The sequence below is a fragment of the Castor canadensis genome, chromosome 17 (genome assembly GCF_047511655.1).
Source record: "Castor canadensis chromosome 17, mCasCan1.hap1v2, whole genome shotgun sequence".
NCBI classification, from domain to species: domain Eukaryota; kingdom Metazoa; phylum Chordata; class Mammalia; order Rodentia; family Castoridae; genus Castor; species Castor canadensis.
Genome location: NC_133402.1, coordinates 16,080,490 through 16,096,272, shown reverse-complemented (window position 1 = coordinate 16,096,272; position 15,783 = coordinate 16,080,490). Strand labels below are relative to the sequence as shown.

Here is a 15,783-nt window from a genome sequence, read left to right as displayed (position 1 = left end):
AATCCTAATCACAAGGGTCATTATTTCCTTGGGCTATTCTTGTCATTGGTTTGTTTACCCATTTTGCAGTTTCTAAAAAAGGTACACAGTGGACAGGCTACAGGGGGTGGTTGCTCTGACGCCCTTTGAGTGATCAAATTCTGGTACTGAAAGTAAACATACTTCACCTGATTGTTGTGAACATGGGTCATGTGAAGTTAAATAGGGAGTTAGGTACCAGATTTGGTCTCGGTGCTCGGCTTCATATATAGTTTAACTTTGATGTAGCTACATAGTTCTTCATGGTTCTATAATTAAGACTTGCCTTTACCGATTCTCAGCTAGTCTACACAGTAGTACATCTTAAGGTAGTGTCAGAATTCGATTCCTCAGTTACTGCCAAGACACTTCACCATTTCCATTGTCCCGTCCTTTTCTTAGAAAGGCTTATTCTGAGGGTTCATTCATTGGTTATTCCTGAACACATCTTTTTCCTACCCTGAACAAGAAAAGCAAAGATGAGGCGACGTTGTTAAGCTGGTGCAGTAGGCAGTGCAGGGGCGAGTGCTAACTCGAGAATCGGCTCCGCTCCGTTAAGCTGAGGCTCCTGAAAACGGACACGTCTTGGCTTTCTCATCATCATCTCAGTCACTAGGAAAGTGTCTCCGCTCCTCATCTCAGGGTTGTAACCACAGTCCCACACTGAAAATAAGGAACTCAAGCCCATCTCCAAAACAAGCTTCCAGCTACCTGCTGCGTCGCGTAGTCAACTGCACGAACCAGTAAGCTCCTGCCACGTCATAGATCCCGATCCCAACGCCTGAGGTTACGCCCTCACGCACCGCTGACCCGGCGGTAAAAGACCTGCATGGCGCCAAACTCTGGCGTCACTTCCGCTACCGCGATGGCGGCACAGGGTGCAGCAGCGGCAGTTGCTGCAGCTACTTCGGGGGTCGTAGGGGAAGGCGAGCCCGGGCCCGGGGAGAATGCAGAGGCCGAAGGGACTGCCCCATCCCCGGGCCGCGTCTCGCCGCCGACTCCAGCGCGCGGCGAGCCAGAAGTCACAGTGGAGATCGGGGAAACGTATCTGTGCCGGCGTCCAGATAGCACCTGGCGTGAGGGCGGGGCTCAGGGCTTGTGGGCGGGGCCTAGGGATGGGTCCTCCGGAGGCTGGGAAGTTGGAGTGTTGGGTGGTGGGATCCAGGCTTGAGGAAAGAACGCTGAATTGCGGGCGCCGAGAAACCAGCCCAAGTTAATAGTAGGCTGTCATCCTCGGGTTATGCCAGGCGCCTACAGCAAAGCCACCAGTAAGGGCACCAAATTCTTAGTGTGTACTGAGCACCCATTCCATCTTCTTGCTCCGTGTTAGGCTTCATTCTCTTTCTTTGTTAATTCTGCTGCCTCACTGGTTCGTTTTGTCTCAGCGTCTTTGCCTTCTGTCGTCCCCTACAGTGCCAACAAAGAGGACTTTCTGGAACACAAAAACAAGCTTCCCCCTTTTCTTACGTCGCATTACCTTTCCTTCAGAGTAACCCCCAAACTGCTCAGAATGGCATTCATTTCTGAGATATTTCCGGTTTTAGTCACCTCTAGCAAAGACCATTGCCAGATCAGGATACGCAGGTCCCTCTGAAGACCATATGCCGTTTATTACCTGTGCTCTCTGCTTGCTGCCTTCTCTTCCTTTCTCCTGTTCACCTGCCTAGCTCCTACTCATCGTTTTAGTATTATTTATTTGTTTGTTTGTTTTGACAGTACTAGGGTTCCAACTCAGGGCCTCGTGCTTGTAAGGCAGGTGCTCTACTGCCTGAGCCACGCTCCCAGTTTAGCTCCCCAGCCTAGCTCCTACCCAGCTTTTAAATTCATTTCCTGTGTGATCCCATTCTTCGTCCCCTTCAGCCAAAGTGAGTTGTTCCTATCTGTATGTTCCTGTGACTTTGTTTTTATACCTCAGCCATGGTATATATAACATGCTGTAATCTGTGTTTCTTGTCAAACTGGGAACTTCTGGAGAGATAGAGTTCTTCTGTCTGTCCTCTGTAACCAGCAACAACACACAATAGAGCTAGACATGCAGTGGTTGCATGGTCATTCATTAAATGGTCTGATTGTTTTAGGCACTGTGTTAACATTTTTTGAAGGTTTGGCTGGAGGTGTGACTCAAGCGGTTAAGTGCCTGCTTTGCAAGCACGAAGCCCTGAGTTCAGATTCCAGTCCCACCAAGAAAAACAAATAAATTAACATTTTGAAGGTATTATCTCACTCTCTGAGGTGGGCACTATTAGTCCTGAAACTGAGGCTCAAAAAGCCAAAATTACTTGCTCAGCTACATATAGAGAGAGCTAGAATTGTATATAGACTAAAGGGTCTTAATCAAAAAATTCCCCCAAATGACTGAGTAAAATGAGCACTCAATTTGGAGTCAGACTTAAACTCATTAAGTATCAGCTCTATTACTTTTCAAATCTTTAACCCTCAGTAACCTTATTTTTGTCTCATTTATAAAATGGTTGTGGCAGTGAATAAATGCATTGATGGATGTTGACAGGTGAATCTGAAAACTGCCCTTTCAGTGTGTTGAATCCCTCCTCCTCTTCTAGCTCTTCCTTTTATTTATTTATTTATTTTTGTGTGGTACTGGGGTTTGAACTCAGGATCTTACACAGTCTTGCCTTAAACCATGATCTTCCTGATCGCTGCCTCCTAAGTAGCTAGGATTACAGGTGTGAGCTACTGGCACCCAGCTAGCCCTTTTTGATGATCATGGCCTTTTTCATTCACAGATTCTGCGGAAGTGATCCAATCAAGAGTAAATGACCAGGAGGGCCGAGAGGAATTCTATGTACACTATGTGGGCTGTGAGTGTTTTGGGGCCCCAGGGTCTGGGTGGAGGAGGAGGTGGCAGGGCAATACTCTCATGGCCCATCCTAACAGTTAACAGGCGACTGGATGAGTGGGTAGACAAGAACCGGCTGGCACTGACCAAAACAGTGAAGGATGCTGTGCAGAAGAACTCAGAGAAGTACCTGAGTGAGCTGGCTGAGCAGCCTGAGCGCAAGATCACTCGCAACCAGAAGCGCAAGCATGATGAGATCAACCACGTGCAGAAGGTCCGGGCCCCTTCCCTTCCCCAGGACCCAGGAGGCTCAGCTGCCCCTGCTTCTCTCTTAGGCAAAGCCACTGCAAGTCCCACCTCTCACTCTCTTTTACCATGTGTCAGGGACTTTACCTGTCTCTCATTTACTCTTCATAGGTGAGAAAACAGGCTCAGAGAAGGAAAAGGTTTGGCTACAGTTTCATAGCAAGGAATGGCACAGCTGGATCTGGAGCTCAGATCACCTACTCTGATAACCTCTTTTGTCTCCTAATGGTTGTGTCATATTAGACAAAATGACTTGAAGTCCAAAGGGAAGGAGTTGATGCATGGTAACGGACATCTGGCTATTGCCAAGCACCATGATGAATACTGTATATGTATGAGCTCATCATCCTCCCTAAGAATCCAGCACCACAGGAATAATTACTTCTTTTTGTAAATGAGGAAGTAGGCTCAGTCAGAGAAGTTAAGTAACATGACCAGGGTCAAACAAGTAGTAAAAAGGTGGAATTAGAATAATGTGCCAAACACTATTGGTCTCTGAGCCACAGCATTGGGCCGAATATTTCAGTAGGTGATCTCACTGATGTTTCACATCAGCCTGTGCAGTGAGCACTGTTATCCTTCGTTTACAGGGAGGCAGTGATAGATTTAGGAACCCAGTTAGATTGTTCAGCACCGAGCCTAACTTAACCATGATTTTGACATATGCTAGAAACTCAGTTCATTTGTCTCCAAAACCAGGGTTCTTTTTTCTTTACCCTTTTGAGTCAGGATCTCAGGACCTTGTGCTTGCTAGGCAGGTGCTCTACCATTTGAACCATGTCTTTAGCACTCACTTTTTTTTTTTCTTTTTTTCTTTTAATTGTGTTGGGGGTACATTGTGGCATTTACAAAAGTTCTTATATCAAGTATATCACAGTTGAATTCATCCATCATTTTCCTTTAATCCCCCCTTTCCCTTGTTTCTTGATTTGTAAAGTAAGCACAAACCAGAACAGGCTTTGTCAAGTTCTGAAGGCATCAAGTGGTGATTAGTTTCTGCCATTGCAGTTTAGTTCTTCTGAGCCCTCAGTGTGTGCTGTACAGTGATGCTTTTCACACTGTGGGGTACAGTCTATTAGTAGGTTGTGGAATCAATTTAGTGGTGTGTCCACCATTTAAATTTTCTAAAAGTAGAAAAAGGAAATAGGATAAGGTAGAAAATATCAGAGGGCCTTGCACTTTCTTAAAGGTAAGTATTGTTTTGAGAAACTTTTATTATCATTTTTTTTTTGGCGGTACTGGAGTTTGGATTCAGGGCTTTACGCTTGTTAGGCATTTTACCATTTTTTGTGTTGGGTGTTTTCAAGATAGGGTCTCACAAACCGAGAAACTTTTATTTCACATACAGATATTTGTATGGATATACACAGACATGTCAGCTGGTTAACAGTGCCAACTGTGCTTCTTCCTATGCTTTCTTTTTGTGTGTGTGTGAGGGGGACTGGGGTTTGAACTCAGGGCTTTGCACTCTACTGCTTAAGCCACAGTTCCTTAAAATTTTTTTTTAAATACCATAAACTGGAAAGACCTTTCCAGGTCTGAGGCAGAACTGTCCATATGAACTTCCTTCTATGATGGAAATGCTCTATAGTTGTACCATTCCTTATGATACCACTGTAGGCATGTTACTGTCGAGCACTTGTAATATGTTTAGTGTGACTAAGTATTACATTTTTTTAAAGTTCTAAGGAATTTAAATTTAAATAGCCACATGTGACTCATAACTGCTCTATTGGCTAGCACAGGTCAAAGATTCTTTTAGTTCTCCAACAAGTTTACATTGAACCAAAATGTGCCTCCATGCCGCAGTCAGCAGGGTGGGTGGTAATGGGCCGTGCCTGGTGATAAAGAACTGGTAATAAAATAACAAAATCATGGTTCTTGAGAACCTAATTAATGTTTAATTCTAAATAAATCACAGCATTTAAGAGAAATAGTGTTTTTGTAGTTCTTTAATGCATTTGCAGGAGAGGATTGGGCTTTGTGAATTGAGAAATGCATTTTAAAGAGACATATGGGGAGGAAAATCTTTGTCTTTGTAGTGGTTAAGCTCAGAGTTGGACAGGCCAGGGGCTTGCGCCCAATTGCTGGGTACTAGTTCTATGACCTTGGGCAAGTGACCTTACCTCTTTGTTGTCTCGGGTTCCTCTTTTTTACAGTGGGGGTAATAAACACTCTCAGTGTGAAGAGTAAATGAAGTAATGTCTGTAGAGTACTTGTCATTTGGAATTAATGGCATCTACTCTGTCCCCAAGGGCAAGTGACCTCACCTCTATTTACTACTCTGTAAAATTGAAATAAGAATGTTCTTTCAAAGGGCTAATTGAGGCCATATAGGCACACTGCTTTGTGGAGGGGCATTCTGGGTAAAGTGTAGGATCCTTTCTTCACTAGGGCCATGACTTCTGTATAGACCGTAGACCTTTGTAGGTCTCCACTATCAGGCTGTGCCTGATTCCTACAGAATGTGGCAGGAGTAAGGTATGATGTGACTTTTAGTCTCTGCTTTCTGAGGACTTGAACAGTAGAGAGAAATGAGGTGGGAGTAGTTGGAGGATCTTGTGTTGACTACTCCTGACTTGGGAAGTTGGGAGTGTTTTCTAGATGGAAGAATCTAGTTAGACTTCCTAGAAGGAGTGGGAAGGACATTGGGCCTTGAAAGACAGGAAGAGCACAATAAAAACAATTACATATGCTGGCTCACAAAGCCCTCCTCTGTCACTGATGCACATGACCCACATTCAGTGCCAGGTAAGGGGAACATTTTGTAGCAGCATGAGGAGAAGGAAGGGTATTCTCAAGGTGTAAGGAACTGCATGTGCAAAAGCATGTAGGCTGAAAGAAGAGAGTGTTGATAGCTGTGTGTTTGAGGGGCTGAGACAAGGCCAGGAATCTAAGGAGATGTTGTCAACTGCCAGACCTGAAGTGGCAGCAACTACTTGGAGTGGGTTGGGGAGAGTTCGAGAGATGTCAAGGAGTTAAGAGTCAATATTCACTTTATTAGGACTTTACCACTAACTGGGTGCCAGGCTGATGGAGGGATCTTAAGAGCAGTCTTGGGTAGTTGGGCCAACAGTGATGTCCCTAGTGATAGGGCCCAGGAGAAGGAGCAGGTCTGCCGAGGAACTTCAAGGTCCTTTCTGGGCACCTAGCATCTGCTGCTCCGTGGAAAACACCTCTGGGAGCAATCCCATAGGCAGGCTGCTGCTCAGGTCTGGTGCTCAGGAAGGAGGTTCAAGCACACAGGGGAGTTGGCAGGTTCTTCCTCTGGACATGGAAGACAAGATCCATTATTTCATCTGAGTCTTACCACAACTTCGGCAGAGCCTGATTGCCCATCGTACAGCTAAAGCTTTTGTCAACCCAAATGCTGGACCCAGGCCTCCTCATCCCAGCCCTGTTCATCTGGCAAAAGGTTCACACTCAGGCATCAGGGTTACCTGGGTGTGTGGGTAGGTGGGTAGATGGGAGGGGAGCTTGCACCCGTCAGCTTCACAGCCAGGTAAAACAAATTGGCTTATTTGTGTGGTTATTATTGTCATTTAGGGGATAAGGCTTAGAAGTTATTAGGGAAGCAATGTGGTTTGGGGACTGCCCCTCTTGTCCCAAAGGTCTATTCAGCTCTATCCACTTCTCTTTTCCTTCAGACCTATGCAGAGATGGACCCCACAACAGCAGCTTTGGAGAAGGAACATGAGGCGGTAAGCGGGGTCGGGTCCCCATTGTAGGCGCTCCTTTCCTCTTTCCTTGGCGCTGCTGAGCCGTGCATTGTCCCCTCCTCTCAACTTTCTGCAGATCACCAAGGTGAAGTATGTGGACAAGATCCACATTGGGAACTATGAAATTGATGCCTGGTACTTCTCACCGTTCCCCGAGGACTATGGGAAGCAGCCCAAGCTATGGCTCTGCGAGTACTGCCTCAAGTACATGAAGTACGAGAAGAGCTACCGCTTCCATCTGGTGAGGGCATCTGAGCATTAGCAGCAGGGAGGACAGGCAGGTCCTGAGTTGTCTAGTACGAGGAGCTGCCCAAGGAGGGATTCCAGGCCTGGCTTTGCCACTGATGTCAGGGTGACTTTAGCTGATTTACTGTCCCTCTTGAGACCTCAGTTTCTCCTTTATGGAATGGGACAGAAATCTCTTGAGTTTCTTACCTTTTACCACACCTTTACCAAGTGAGCCTGGCTTCTCAGGACAAAAGAGGCAACAGCCCTGAGCAATGGGACCTTAAGGTGTGGACAAGTGGGAAGAACTGATATATGGGGTTGTCAAGAAGAACTGGTACATATGCTTATCATAAGCACATGGGGTTTCTCCCAAGCATGGAATCACAGGCAGATGTATATGGTTTAGGAAAACCAGGGTCATGGATGGTGCCCTCTAGAGCCAGGCCTACATAGACTTGAGTTCAAATAGCCTCTTTGTGCCATGGTTAAGAAGTAGATCCTATTTCACCCTCTTATTATCCTAGATGAAGAGACGGAGGAGGATTACTCACTGTAGCTGGTGTTGAGCATAGGTAAAGAGAAGCAGAGACTTGCTCCAAGTCACACAGTTCTACCACAGAACTAAAGTGTCTTAACCTGTGCTTCCTCATCTCCATCTCCAGGGTCAGTGTCAGTGGCGGCAGCCTCCAGGAAAGGAGATATATCGCAAGAGCAACATCTCTGTGTATGAGGTAGATGGCAAAGACCATAAGGTGAGTTTGTGGCTCTGGACTGTGTGGGGGGAGCTCTGGCTATTAGACAAAAGCCAGCGCAGGGGTGTATGGCCCCTGGGAAAAGACTGAGGAGGTGTTTGGAGCATAGTGAATGCATGTACCTGTTGTACCAACATCTGGCCAGGTCTCCCTTATCCCTGAGGACTTCTCTTCTGGTGGGGGGGTAGTTCAGGTTTGTGTGGTTCTGGAACCCAGAGTAGAGGCTGTCTTGCCTGAGGCTGCTGGTAGATTGCTTTCTCTTTCTGAAGGAATGTGTTTAGTTTGCCTGGGAGGGAACTGCTTTGTGTCTTGTCTGTGGTTACTGCTAACTGAGTTCCTTGTTCCTGACAGAGTGACTTCAGTGGGGCAGGGAGGGAGGGGGGCCTTTGAGGCCTGCTTTGCCATTGTTGAAAGGTTGGCCTTTGCTGCTCAGTCTGGAAAGGTCTTACCAAGTGTCTGAAGGGCCATGTTTGTAGGGTAAAAAGGGCAGGCTTCAGAGCAGCTCCTGGTTTACATTGCCATCACTTCCGGTTGACCTTAGAGTTAACTTTGATTATCTTCTTATCCATAAGACAAGAGTCATAATTATTTACCTAATCTGCTTGTCAGTGGAAAAAATGAGACCGCAAATATAAAGAATGTCAGGTTTGGGCCGGGTACCTGTGTCTCATGCCTGTAATCCTAGCTAGTCAGGAGGCAGGGATCAAGAGGAACACTTGTTTGAAAGTGTTTTGAAACCAGCCCTGGCAAATAGTTTGTAAGACCCTATCTCGAAAATAACTAACACAAAACAGGGCTGGCAGAGTGGCTCAAGTGATAGAGTACCTGCCTACTAAGCATGAGGCCCTGAGTTCAAACACCCAGTACTTCAAAAAAATAAAAGATTGTCAGGTTTTAGTACTTGGCAACTAGATAGTAAATATGGGCTTTGGCCTTTGTTGTTATTGACCTGTTGGGGCTCAGTTAGCCCTTTATTCAAGGAATACCCACTCTGAGCTTGGTTCTTGCCCACTGCTCTGCACTACTGAGCATGAACGGGTGGAGTGACAGAATGGGTTCCCACTGGAGGTGTGGATGCTTACCAGCTTGGCCTCAAGAAAACACTTGACCTCCCAGAGCTTCCTGTTCCTTCTACTGTCAGTGGGACAAGCAGCACTGGATTCACACAATTATTAGGTCAGATGAAAAAGCAGATGTAGAGGGAGTCACGAGTCAGATACCTCCTTAATCTATGCTATGAAGCCAACCTCTGCATCTCATTGTCCGTCCTGATTCTGATCCAGAGGAGATCTCTTGTCTGCATCTAGGTGAGGCCCAGCACAGTGGGACCAAGTGGGCAGCCAGCTCAGGCTTTGGAGTCAGGCTAGCTTTGTGCTTAGCCTTGTGCCAGGTGCTGGGGCTCAGCTAGGAACAAGACAGCACTCAGTCACCAGCCACAGAAACTTGGGCAAGCTGCCTACCTCCTCTGTAGGTTTCCCGTTCTGAAACATAAGTTAATGTCTGTGAAGGTTGAACGGAATTGGTTCTGTGAAATACCTGGCTGCATTTAGCACTCAAATCAGCAGCTGTGATTAACCCGGCTCTCATGATCTCATCTAGTGCTAATGGCTCTGATTTTCAGCTTCCTTTTCCACCGGGAATTGACTCTGAGACTCCTTCTAGTTCTAAGTACTGTTCTGGTAAGGAGTCTACTTCCCACTGGCCTGACACAGGCTGCTCTTCGAAGCCTGGCGCTTGCAGAGTAGCAAAGTGGCTGCTCCTGCTAGGCAGAGTGAGGGGTGGTATACTGCTGGCTGAGCCCATTTCACCTCCCTACCCTCAGATTTACTGTCAGAACCTGTGTCTGCTGGCCAAGCTTTTCCTGGACCACAAGACATTGTACTTCGACGTGGAGCCCTTCGTTTTTTACATCTTGACTGAAGTAGACAGGCAAGGGGCCCATATCGTTGGCTACTTCTCCAAGGTGCTGGATTAGGAAGCCCAGGTTGGGGTGGGTGGGAGGAATAAACTGGAGTGGGGGCCAAGCGCCCCCAGAAAGGTTCTGAGCAGAACCTACCTTCTGCAGGAGAAGGAGTCCCCAGATGGAAACAATGTGGCCTGCATCTTAACTCTGCCCCCCTACCAGCGCCGTGGCTATGGGAAGTTTCTCATTGCTTTCAGTGAGTTGCTCCTGGCCTATGTGGGGGATGGGGTATGTGTGTGCAGGCAGTGGTGAGGGTGGGGCTGGCCCCTCAGGACCCTCTCTGTTCCTGCCAGGCTATGAGCTCTCAAAGCTGGAGAGCACAGTAGGCTCTCCAGAGAAACCACTGTCTGACCTGGGCAAACTCAGCTACCGCAGCTACTGGTCATGGGTCCTGCTGGAGATCCTTCGAGACTTCCGGGGTACACTGTCCATTAAGGACCTGAGGTGAGAGTCTTGGTCCCAGCCATGCTATCCACTGAGGACCTTATGAAAGCCATCCTGGAGCCTTCCAGTGCAGGGCTTGCCTAAGATGGGATGTGGATCCTGTCTGCTAGTCTCTCTTGCTGTCTCTAGAATCTGTTCTAATCCCTCCTACAGCCAGATGACCAGCATCACCCAGAATGACATCATCAGTACCTTGCAGTCCCTCAACATGGTCAAATACTGGAAGGGCCAGCATGTGATCTGTGTCACACCCAAGCTTGTGGAGGAGCACCTCAAAAGCGCCCAGTATAAGAAACCACCAATCACAGGTGGGTGGGGGCTGCGCAGCATGCATGTGTGTGCACATGTGTGCATGCGCACAATTGTGTGTGTGTGTTGGGGGTAAATGTAAAGGCTGCTTACAGCCAGGGACTCCTTTTTTTGCTGTCACATGATCCCAAACCAGTCAGACCAGCTCCCAGGACAAAAGCCTGGGGCAGGCTAGTCATTCCTGGGTTTCCCTGCCCCCTTCCCAGGACTCAGGCTGCCCTTTTGTTCTCACCTGGAGGAGGTGAAACCTGGCTTGGGCCCAGAGAGAGCAGCCAGGTGTGAGCAGGTTGGGCCAAGAGGCCCTGCCCGCCTCTCAAGCCTCTTCTTCCCACAGTGGACTCTGTCTGCCTCAAATGGGCTCCCCCCAAGCACAAGCAAGTCAAACTCTCCAAGAAGTGAACACCTGTGCCCTTGCTGCTGGACCCGTGCCTCTTTGCTCCTAGCCTGTAAATATGTACAGACCTGTTTTGTCATTTTTTAATAAAGTAAATTCTTCAGTGGTTCTGGACTTTGGAGGTGGGAGGGAGATGCCAAGAGGTGTTAGTCTTCATTTCACTTTACACACAGCCATTTGTGCTTAAACATTTTACTCCTCCTTGCTTCTATCCCCCATCCTGACCCAAGCCCCAGCGAACTCCGGTGGGGGCTCAGTCCTCCAGAGTCCAGGAGTCATGGTTCAAGGGGAGCTTGGCAGCAATGAGGCAAGATTGGGCCCTTTCCTGTGGCAAAGGCAGGCAAGCCCAGAAGACGGGAACAGGGCAGTGATGGGCTCATCGGGCAGGGCTTGTAGGGCCCTGGGACCAGCCTTCAGCAACAATCAGTCTTCTATAAACAGGTGGAAGCTTCTTGGAAGCTCCATAGGAGCCCAACCAATAAGTTGCAGACAGCACATGGAGGTAGCCAGAAGTTCTGGCCAGTACCACAGGCCCTGAAACTCTTAACCCAGGGTTATATAGTCCCAAAAAGGAAATCCAGAAAAATGGGCTCAAAGATCAGGATGGTGCCTGGCCTCCCCCTGGGATGAAGGTATAGTAGGAGCCAGTTCCCTCCTTGTGGACAGGCATGGGTCCTTGGGCGTGAGGTGGCGGTCCTAGAAGTGGGGTCAGCTTCTAGATGAGTAGTTCAGTGCTCATGACAAAGGCAGAAGAGGCCAAGCATCAGGCCCAGTGGCAGAAGAATGGGCCCTTGCAAGCCCTGGGCTGGAGCAGAGTTGAATATTAAACGGTGGTTGCAGAGGTGGCCATCAGGCTGGGACTCCTGGGTTTGGGGCACTACCCGAGGCTGGAGTTCTGCCACATGGTGGTGGATCCAAGAGGCATAGCTGGAAGTCAGAGTGTACACACCAGGCCTGTTGGGGGCTCCACAGGAATCACCCCAGCTCACAATGCCCGCTAAGTACCAGAGGCCCTCCACAGGGCAGGAGAGTGGTCCCCCAGAGTCACCCTGGGGAAAAAAGCCAAACCACAGCTGTTAGGATCATTCCCCAAACCCCAGTACTCCACACCAGCCCCATCCAGTCCCCACCTCCTGACATGCACTTTGCTCCCCTGCATTCACCTGGCAGGCATCCTTGCGCCCCTCCACGTAGCCGGCACATAGCATGTCCTGCTGTAGAACATGGGGCTCCTCAGGCTTGGCACCGATGTTGTACAGACAGCTGCACGTCTCACGACTGATCAGTGGCACCTCCAGCTGCTGCAGCTGCCTGGGGGTCTGGAGGCTCACTATAGGGACAAGAGGCACTCAACCAGGGCTTCCTACCTGAAATCAGCTGCCCCTCCATGCCTCCGTACCCACTGTCTGCCTCACCTGAGTGGGCCACATGGCCCCATCCTGTGACGAAACAGTGGAAGCCATTGGGGAAGGAGGCATTAGCAGCTGGGAGGCAAATGGGCCGGATATGTCGGGAGAAGGTGACAGGGCTGCTGAGGCGCAGGAGTGCGATGTCACCCTGGGAGCCTTCCTGGCGGTAACTGGGGTGGGAGATGACCTGGGCCACAGTGTGGACCACTGCGTCCTGGCTGAAGGTGTCCAGCTGGTAGGCCCCCAGTTTTACCTCATAGTCTTTCTTATAGTGTTCCCTGCAGGCAGAGGGGCAAAGGCTCTTCCCGCTTCCCTGATCCCAATTGCCTTGTGGCATCTGACCCCAGATTCTGACCTTAGATAGCACCTTCAAGACCTAGTTTTAACCCTGTGATCCTCAGCCCCTTCCTTTCACCTGACTGGCCCTTTCATATTTTTTACTGATCTCCTTAGACCCAACTCAAGAACCTCAACCTCTCAACTACATGACCTGACCTGGTCCATGTATGAACTTTGTCTTCCAACCCACTTTTGACTCCCTCCTGCCCCTCACCCAGCTGGTACCTGGGGAAGCAGTGAGCAGCCGATAGCACCCACTGCTCAGACACTAGAGAGCCGCCACACACATGGTCGCCATTGTAGGTAATGCTGACCTGCCAGGGCCACTGCCCAGGGGCTGCATTGTTGCCACCTGTGATGCGTGCCTGGAAGACAACACCGCAGGCAGCTGCCAGGAGGAAGGGAAAGTCAAGTCAGGCTTTTCTGGGGTTCCCACACCACAGCCTCAGCCCTACCATCATGACAGATCTTGGGAAATCTTTCTTACAGTGTTTAGACCTTGGGAAATAGCTACCCCTCTGTTCCCAATCTGCAAGCACACCAGGTGTGAGCAGTTCTGCCTCTTGCTGTCCACCACCCACTCTCTAATACAGTCCTCACAGCAGCCCCTCAAGCCTTTCTGCCCTCCAGCCAACCCACTCCACACAAATCCAATCTTTATAAACCACAAATCTGGCCACAATGACCTTGAGATACATTTCAGACCTCACATGGCACTACTGTCTACTCCAGTCAGACCTCTGGACACTTCTTCACATCAGGCCAACCACTTGCTCCCCTCTGAGTGCCTTTTCTGTCCTTGCTCTGTGAGACAGCTGGGAGGACCCTCCATAGCCTGCCCTGACCCTGCTGCTGAGTCAGATATTACCTCAGAGTCCCAGGGACCTGGCTCTGCTCAGGCTCACAACTGATCTGGTGTCTGACTGTGATTCAACCACACCAGTCTGGGCCTTATAGGAACAGTCCCACGTCCCTGGCACCCAGAACAGGGCTAGGTGTGCAGACATAGTGGTGGATGTGGGTGAACCAGCAACTGGGCTCACTTGGGTGTGAACAGCTATTTTCCAGGCCAGTTCCAGCCCTTGAGTAGAGCCCAGCTGCCCTTCACAGAGTCACCAGGAGGAGGCCAGCTAGCCACCTCCTCCTCTGCTCCCTCATAATCATGACAATAGTTACTATTGAGTGAGTGTTCCAACAAGACCAGGCCCCGAAGGGTTTTCCCCACTACAGCCTCAGGACATTTAATTTTTTTTAACAGTACTGGAATTTGAACTAAGGGCCTTGCTTTTTTTTTGCAGTACAGTACTGGAGTTTGAACTCAGGGCCTCAAGCATGTCAGGTAGGTGCCCAACCACTTGAGCTACTCTGCCAGCCCAGGGCCTTGCTTAGAGTGCTCTAAGCCAGCACTCTATCAGTTGGGACATGCCACCAGCCTCAGCCTTATCATCAGCATTTTAGAGGTGAAGAAACTAGAGCTTTGAAAGCTGAGGAGACGTGGCCAATAAATGGCACAGCCTGGACTGAAAACCAGTCTAACCCAGAGCTGGCCTGTTTACATCCAAAGAGATCCTAATTTTGTTTCCCTCAGAACACCTTCAGGTGCCTCACTCTGGAAGTCAGAAGTAGGTTTAAATGCAACTATACCACTTTCTGGCTGCGTGCCCTCGGGACAACCCGCTTTTCTGCACCTTGGTTTCTCTACCCATAAAGCAAAGGCTATAATCCCCACACTCACTAGCTCTGTGCGAGCAACACAGCCCATAGGGTGTCAGTACTCCTCAAACCCACCAAGGAATCTGAATCCAAGTCCCCCACCCCATCTCACTCCCCATTTTCCCAGCAAGCCTCACCTTCAGCCCCATCAGCTCCTAGAAAGAGAAAGAGGGAGGGGTAAGTAGGAGGGAGACTGAGTTCCCAGACCCCTCAGTACCTACCACTTCCCCAGAGGGCTGGCTGCTTCCCCAGGAAGACCAAAGAGAGAGAGAGACTGAAAGCTAGGGAACACCCTTGAGCCCAGGAGAAAGGATAGACCTCCTAAAGGATTATGCTAGCTCCCCACTGTACATGACCCCCTCCCCAAGCTCCCACACTGTTCATATGTACTCACCCATTCCCAACCAGAATAATCCAAGAAAGAGCAGAATGGTCATAGCTTCCAGCTGCCCAGGTCCCAGGCCCACCTGCTGGACCATTGGCCCCTGAAGGAGACACCAGGCACAGAAGGGAAGGAATGTTTCAAAGGCAAGAAGATCCAGGTGTTGACTCAAAGATGAGGAATCCCAGAACCCAGGCTGGGAAGGCAGCACAGGTATCCAAGGCTGGCTTCTCAGGCAGGGAGCGGTCACCGGGGGAGCCTCCTCAGCTACAAGTGTAGAACCTGACTCCAGCTCAGTCTAGCCAAGCAGATACTTCCCCTGAGTGTCAGCTCCTCCCTTAGTCCCGCCCTCCTGGCTAAGCTCTGCTGGCTTTCTGAGTCCATAGTCCTTTTAGACCCCCAGGCTGTGTGGGGGATGGGGTGAAGGCTGGCCAGCAGGAGTGCAGCCCCAGGCAGGCCTAGAAACCCCCCAAACCATTCATTGATCACCAGCCATTCAACTATCCCACGGTCTTTCAGGTCAGTTATGCCCCCCAGGGCCTGGCCCAGCCTTTGTTATTGTGGAGCCAGCTCCTCTTTCCTTCCCATCTTAGGCCAGGTGTCTGAGCCCAGGACACTGGGAGCTGCTGCTGGCCAAGGCCATTCTAGGCCCTTTCTGTAAAGCCTGCAGCCTTCCCTCGGGTGGTGAGCACTGTCTAGTGATGACAACCATCCCACAAGTATTTACCTAGTGCCTATTGTGCCCCAGGCCTATGAGACAAAACAGACACCATTCATGGCCTCCTTGAGCATGAGGTGGACTAGGGATGATAGACTTCAATCACAGTCATAGCAATTATAAAATAATTTCGAACTAGGAATTGTGACAGACAAGGGTAGGGACTGTGGTGCAATTGCACATAACTGGTGAGGTCCTCCTGGAAGAGCCTTAAGAACTGCTGGGGCTCACACCTGTAATCCTAGCTACTCAGAAGGCAGAGATGAGGAGAACCAGAATTTGAAGCCAGCCT

General features: G+C 49.4%; 2 protein-coding genes across 6 annotated transcripts; one reads left to right on the top strand and one right to left on the bottom strand.

Moving 5' to 3' along the window:
• The first annotated feature begins 868 nt into the window (after positions 1-868).
• On the top strand, positions 869-11,044 carry Kat8 (lysine acetyltransferase 8). 3 transcript variants are annotated; one of them, XM_020158170.2, is made up of 11 exons: positions 869-1,094; positions 2,763-2,837; positions 2,914-3,089; positions 6,769-6,822; positions 6,917-7,081; positions 7,731-7,820; positions 9,643-9,783; positions 9,886-9,979; positions 10,077-10,227; positions 10,381-10,535; positions 10,871-11,044. In XM_020158170.2, exons 1-11 carry the CDS (start codon positions 884-886, stop codon positions 10,933-10,935), a joined length of 1,377 nt encoding a protein of 458 aa, XP_020013759.2. In that variant the 5' UTR covers positions 869-883; the 3' UTR covers positions 10,936-11,044. The 3 variants fall into 3 exon arrangements, with proteins under 3 accessions (XP_020013759.2, XP_020013777.1, XP_073916033.1); XM_020158188.2 differs by lacking the exon at positions 869-1,094 and adding an exon at positions 1,142-1,286; XM_074059932.1 differs by lacking the exons at positions 869-1,094; positions 2,763-2,837; positions 2,914-3,089 and adding an exon at positions 3,100-6,536.
• On the bottom strand, positions 11,028-15,488 carry Prss8 (serine protease 8). 3 transcript variants are annotated; one of them, XM_074059935.1, is made up of 6 exons: positions 14,786-15,488; positions 14,529-14,546; positions 12,904-13,043; positions 12,346-12,617; positions 12,094-12,260; positions 11,028-11,979 (listed from the first exon to the last, which is right to left on the bottom strand). In XM_074059935.1, the coding sequence occupies exons 2-6, from the start codon at positions 14,538-14,540 to the stop codon at positions 11,659-11,661; spliced, it is 912 nt and encodes a 303-aa protein (XP_073916036.1). In that variant the 5' UTR covers positions 14,541-14,546; positions 14,786-15,488; the 3' UTR covers positions 11,028-11,658. The 3 variants fall into 3 exon arrangements, with proteins under 3 accessions (XP_073916036.1, XP_020013200.1, XP_073916035.1); XM_020157611.2 differs by having other exon boundaries at positions 12,904-13,066; positions 14,786-15,487; XM_074059934.1 differs by lacking the exon at positions 14,529-14,546 and having other exon boundaries at positions 12,904-13,066.
• Between the last annotated feature and the right edge of the window lie 295 nt (positions 15,489-15,783).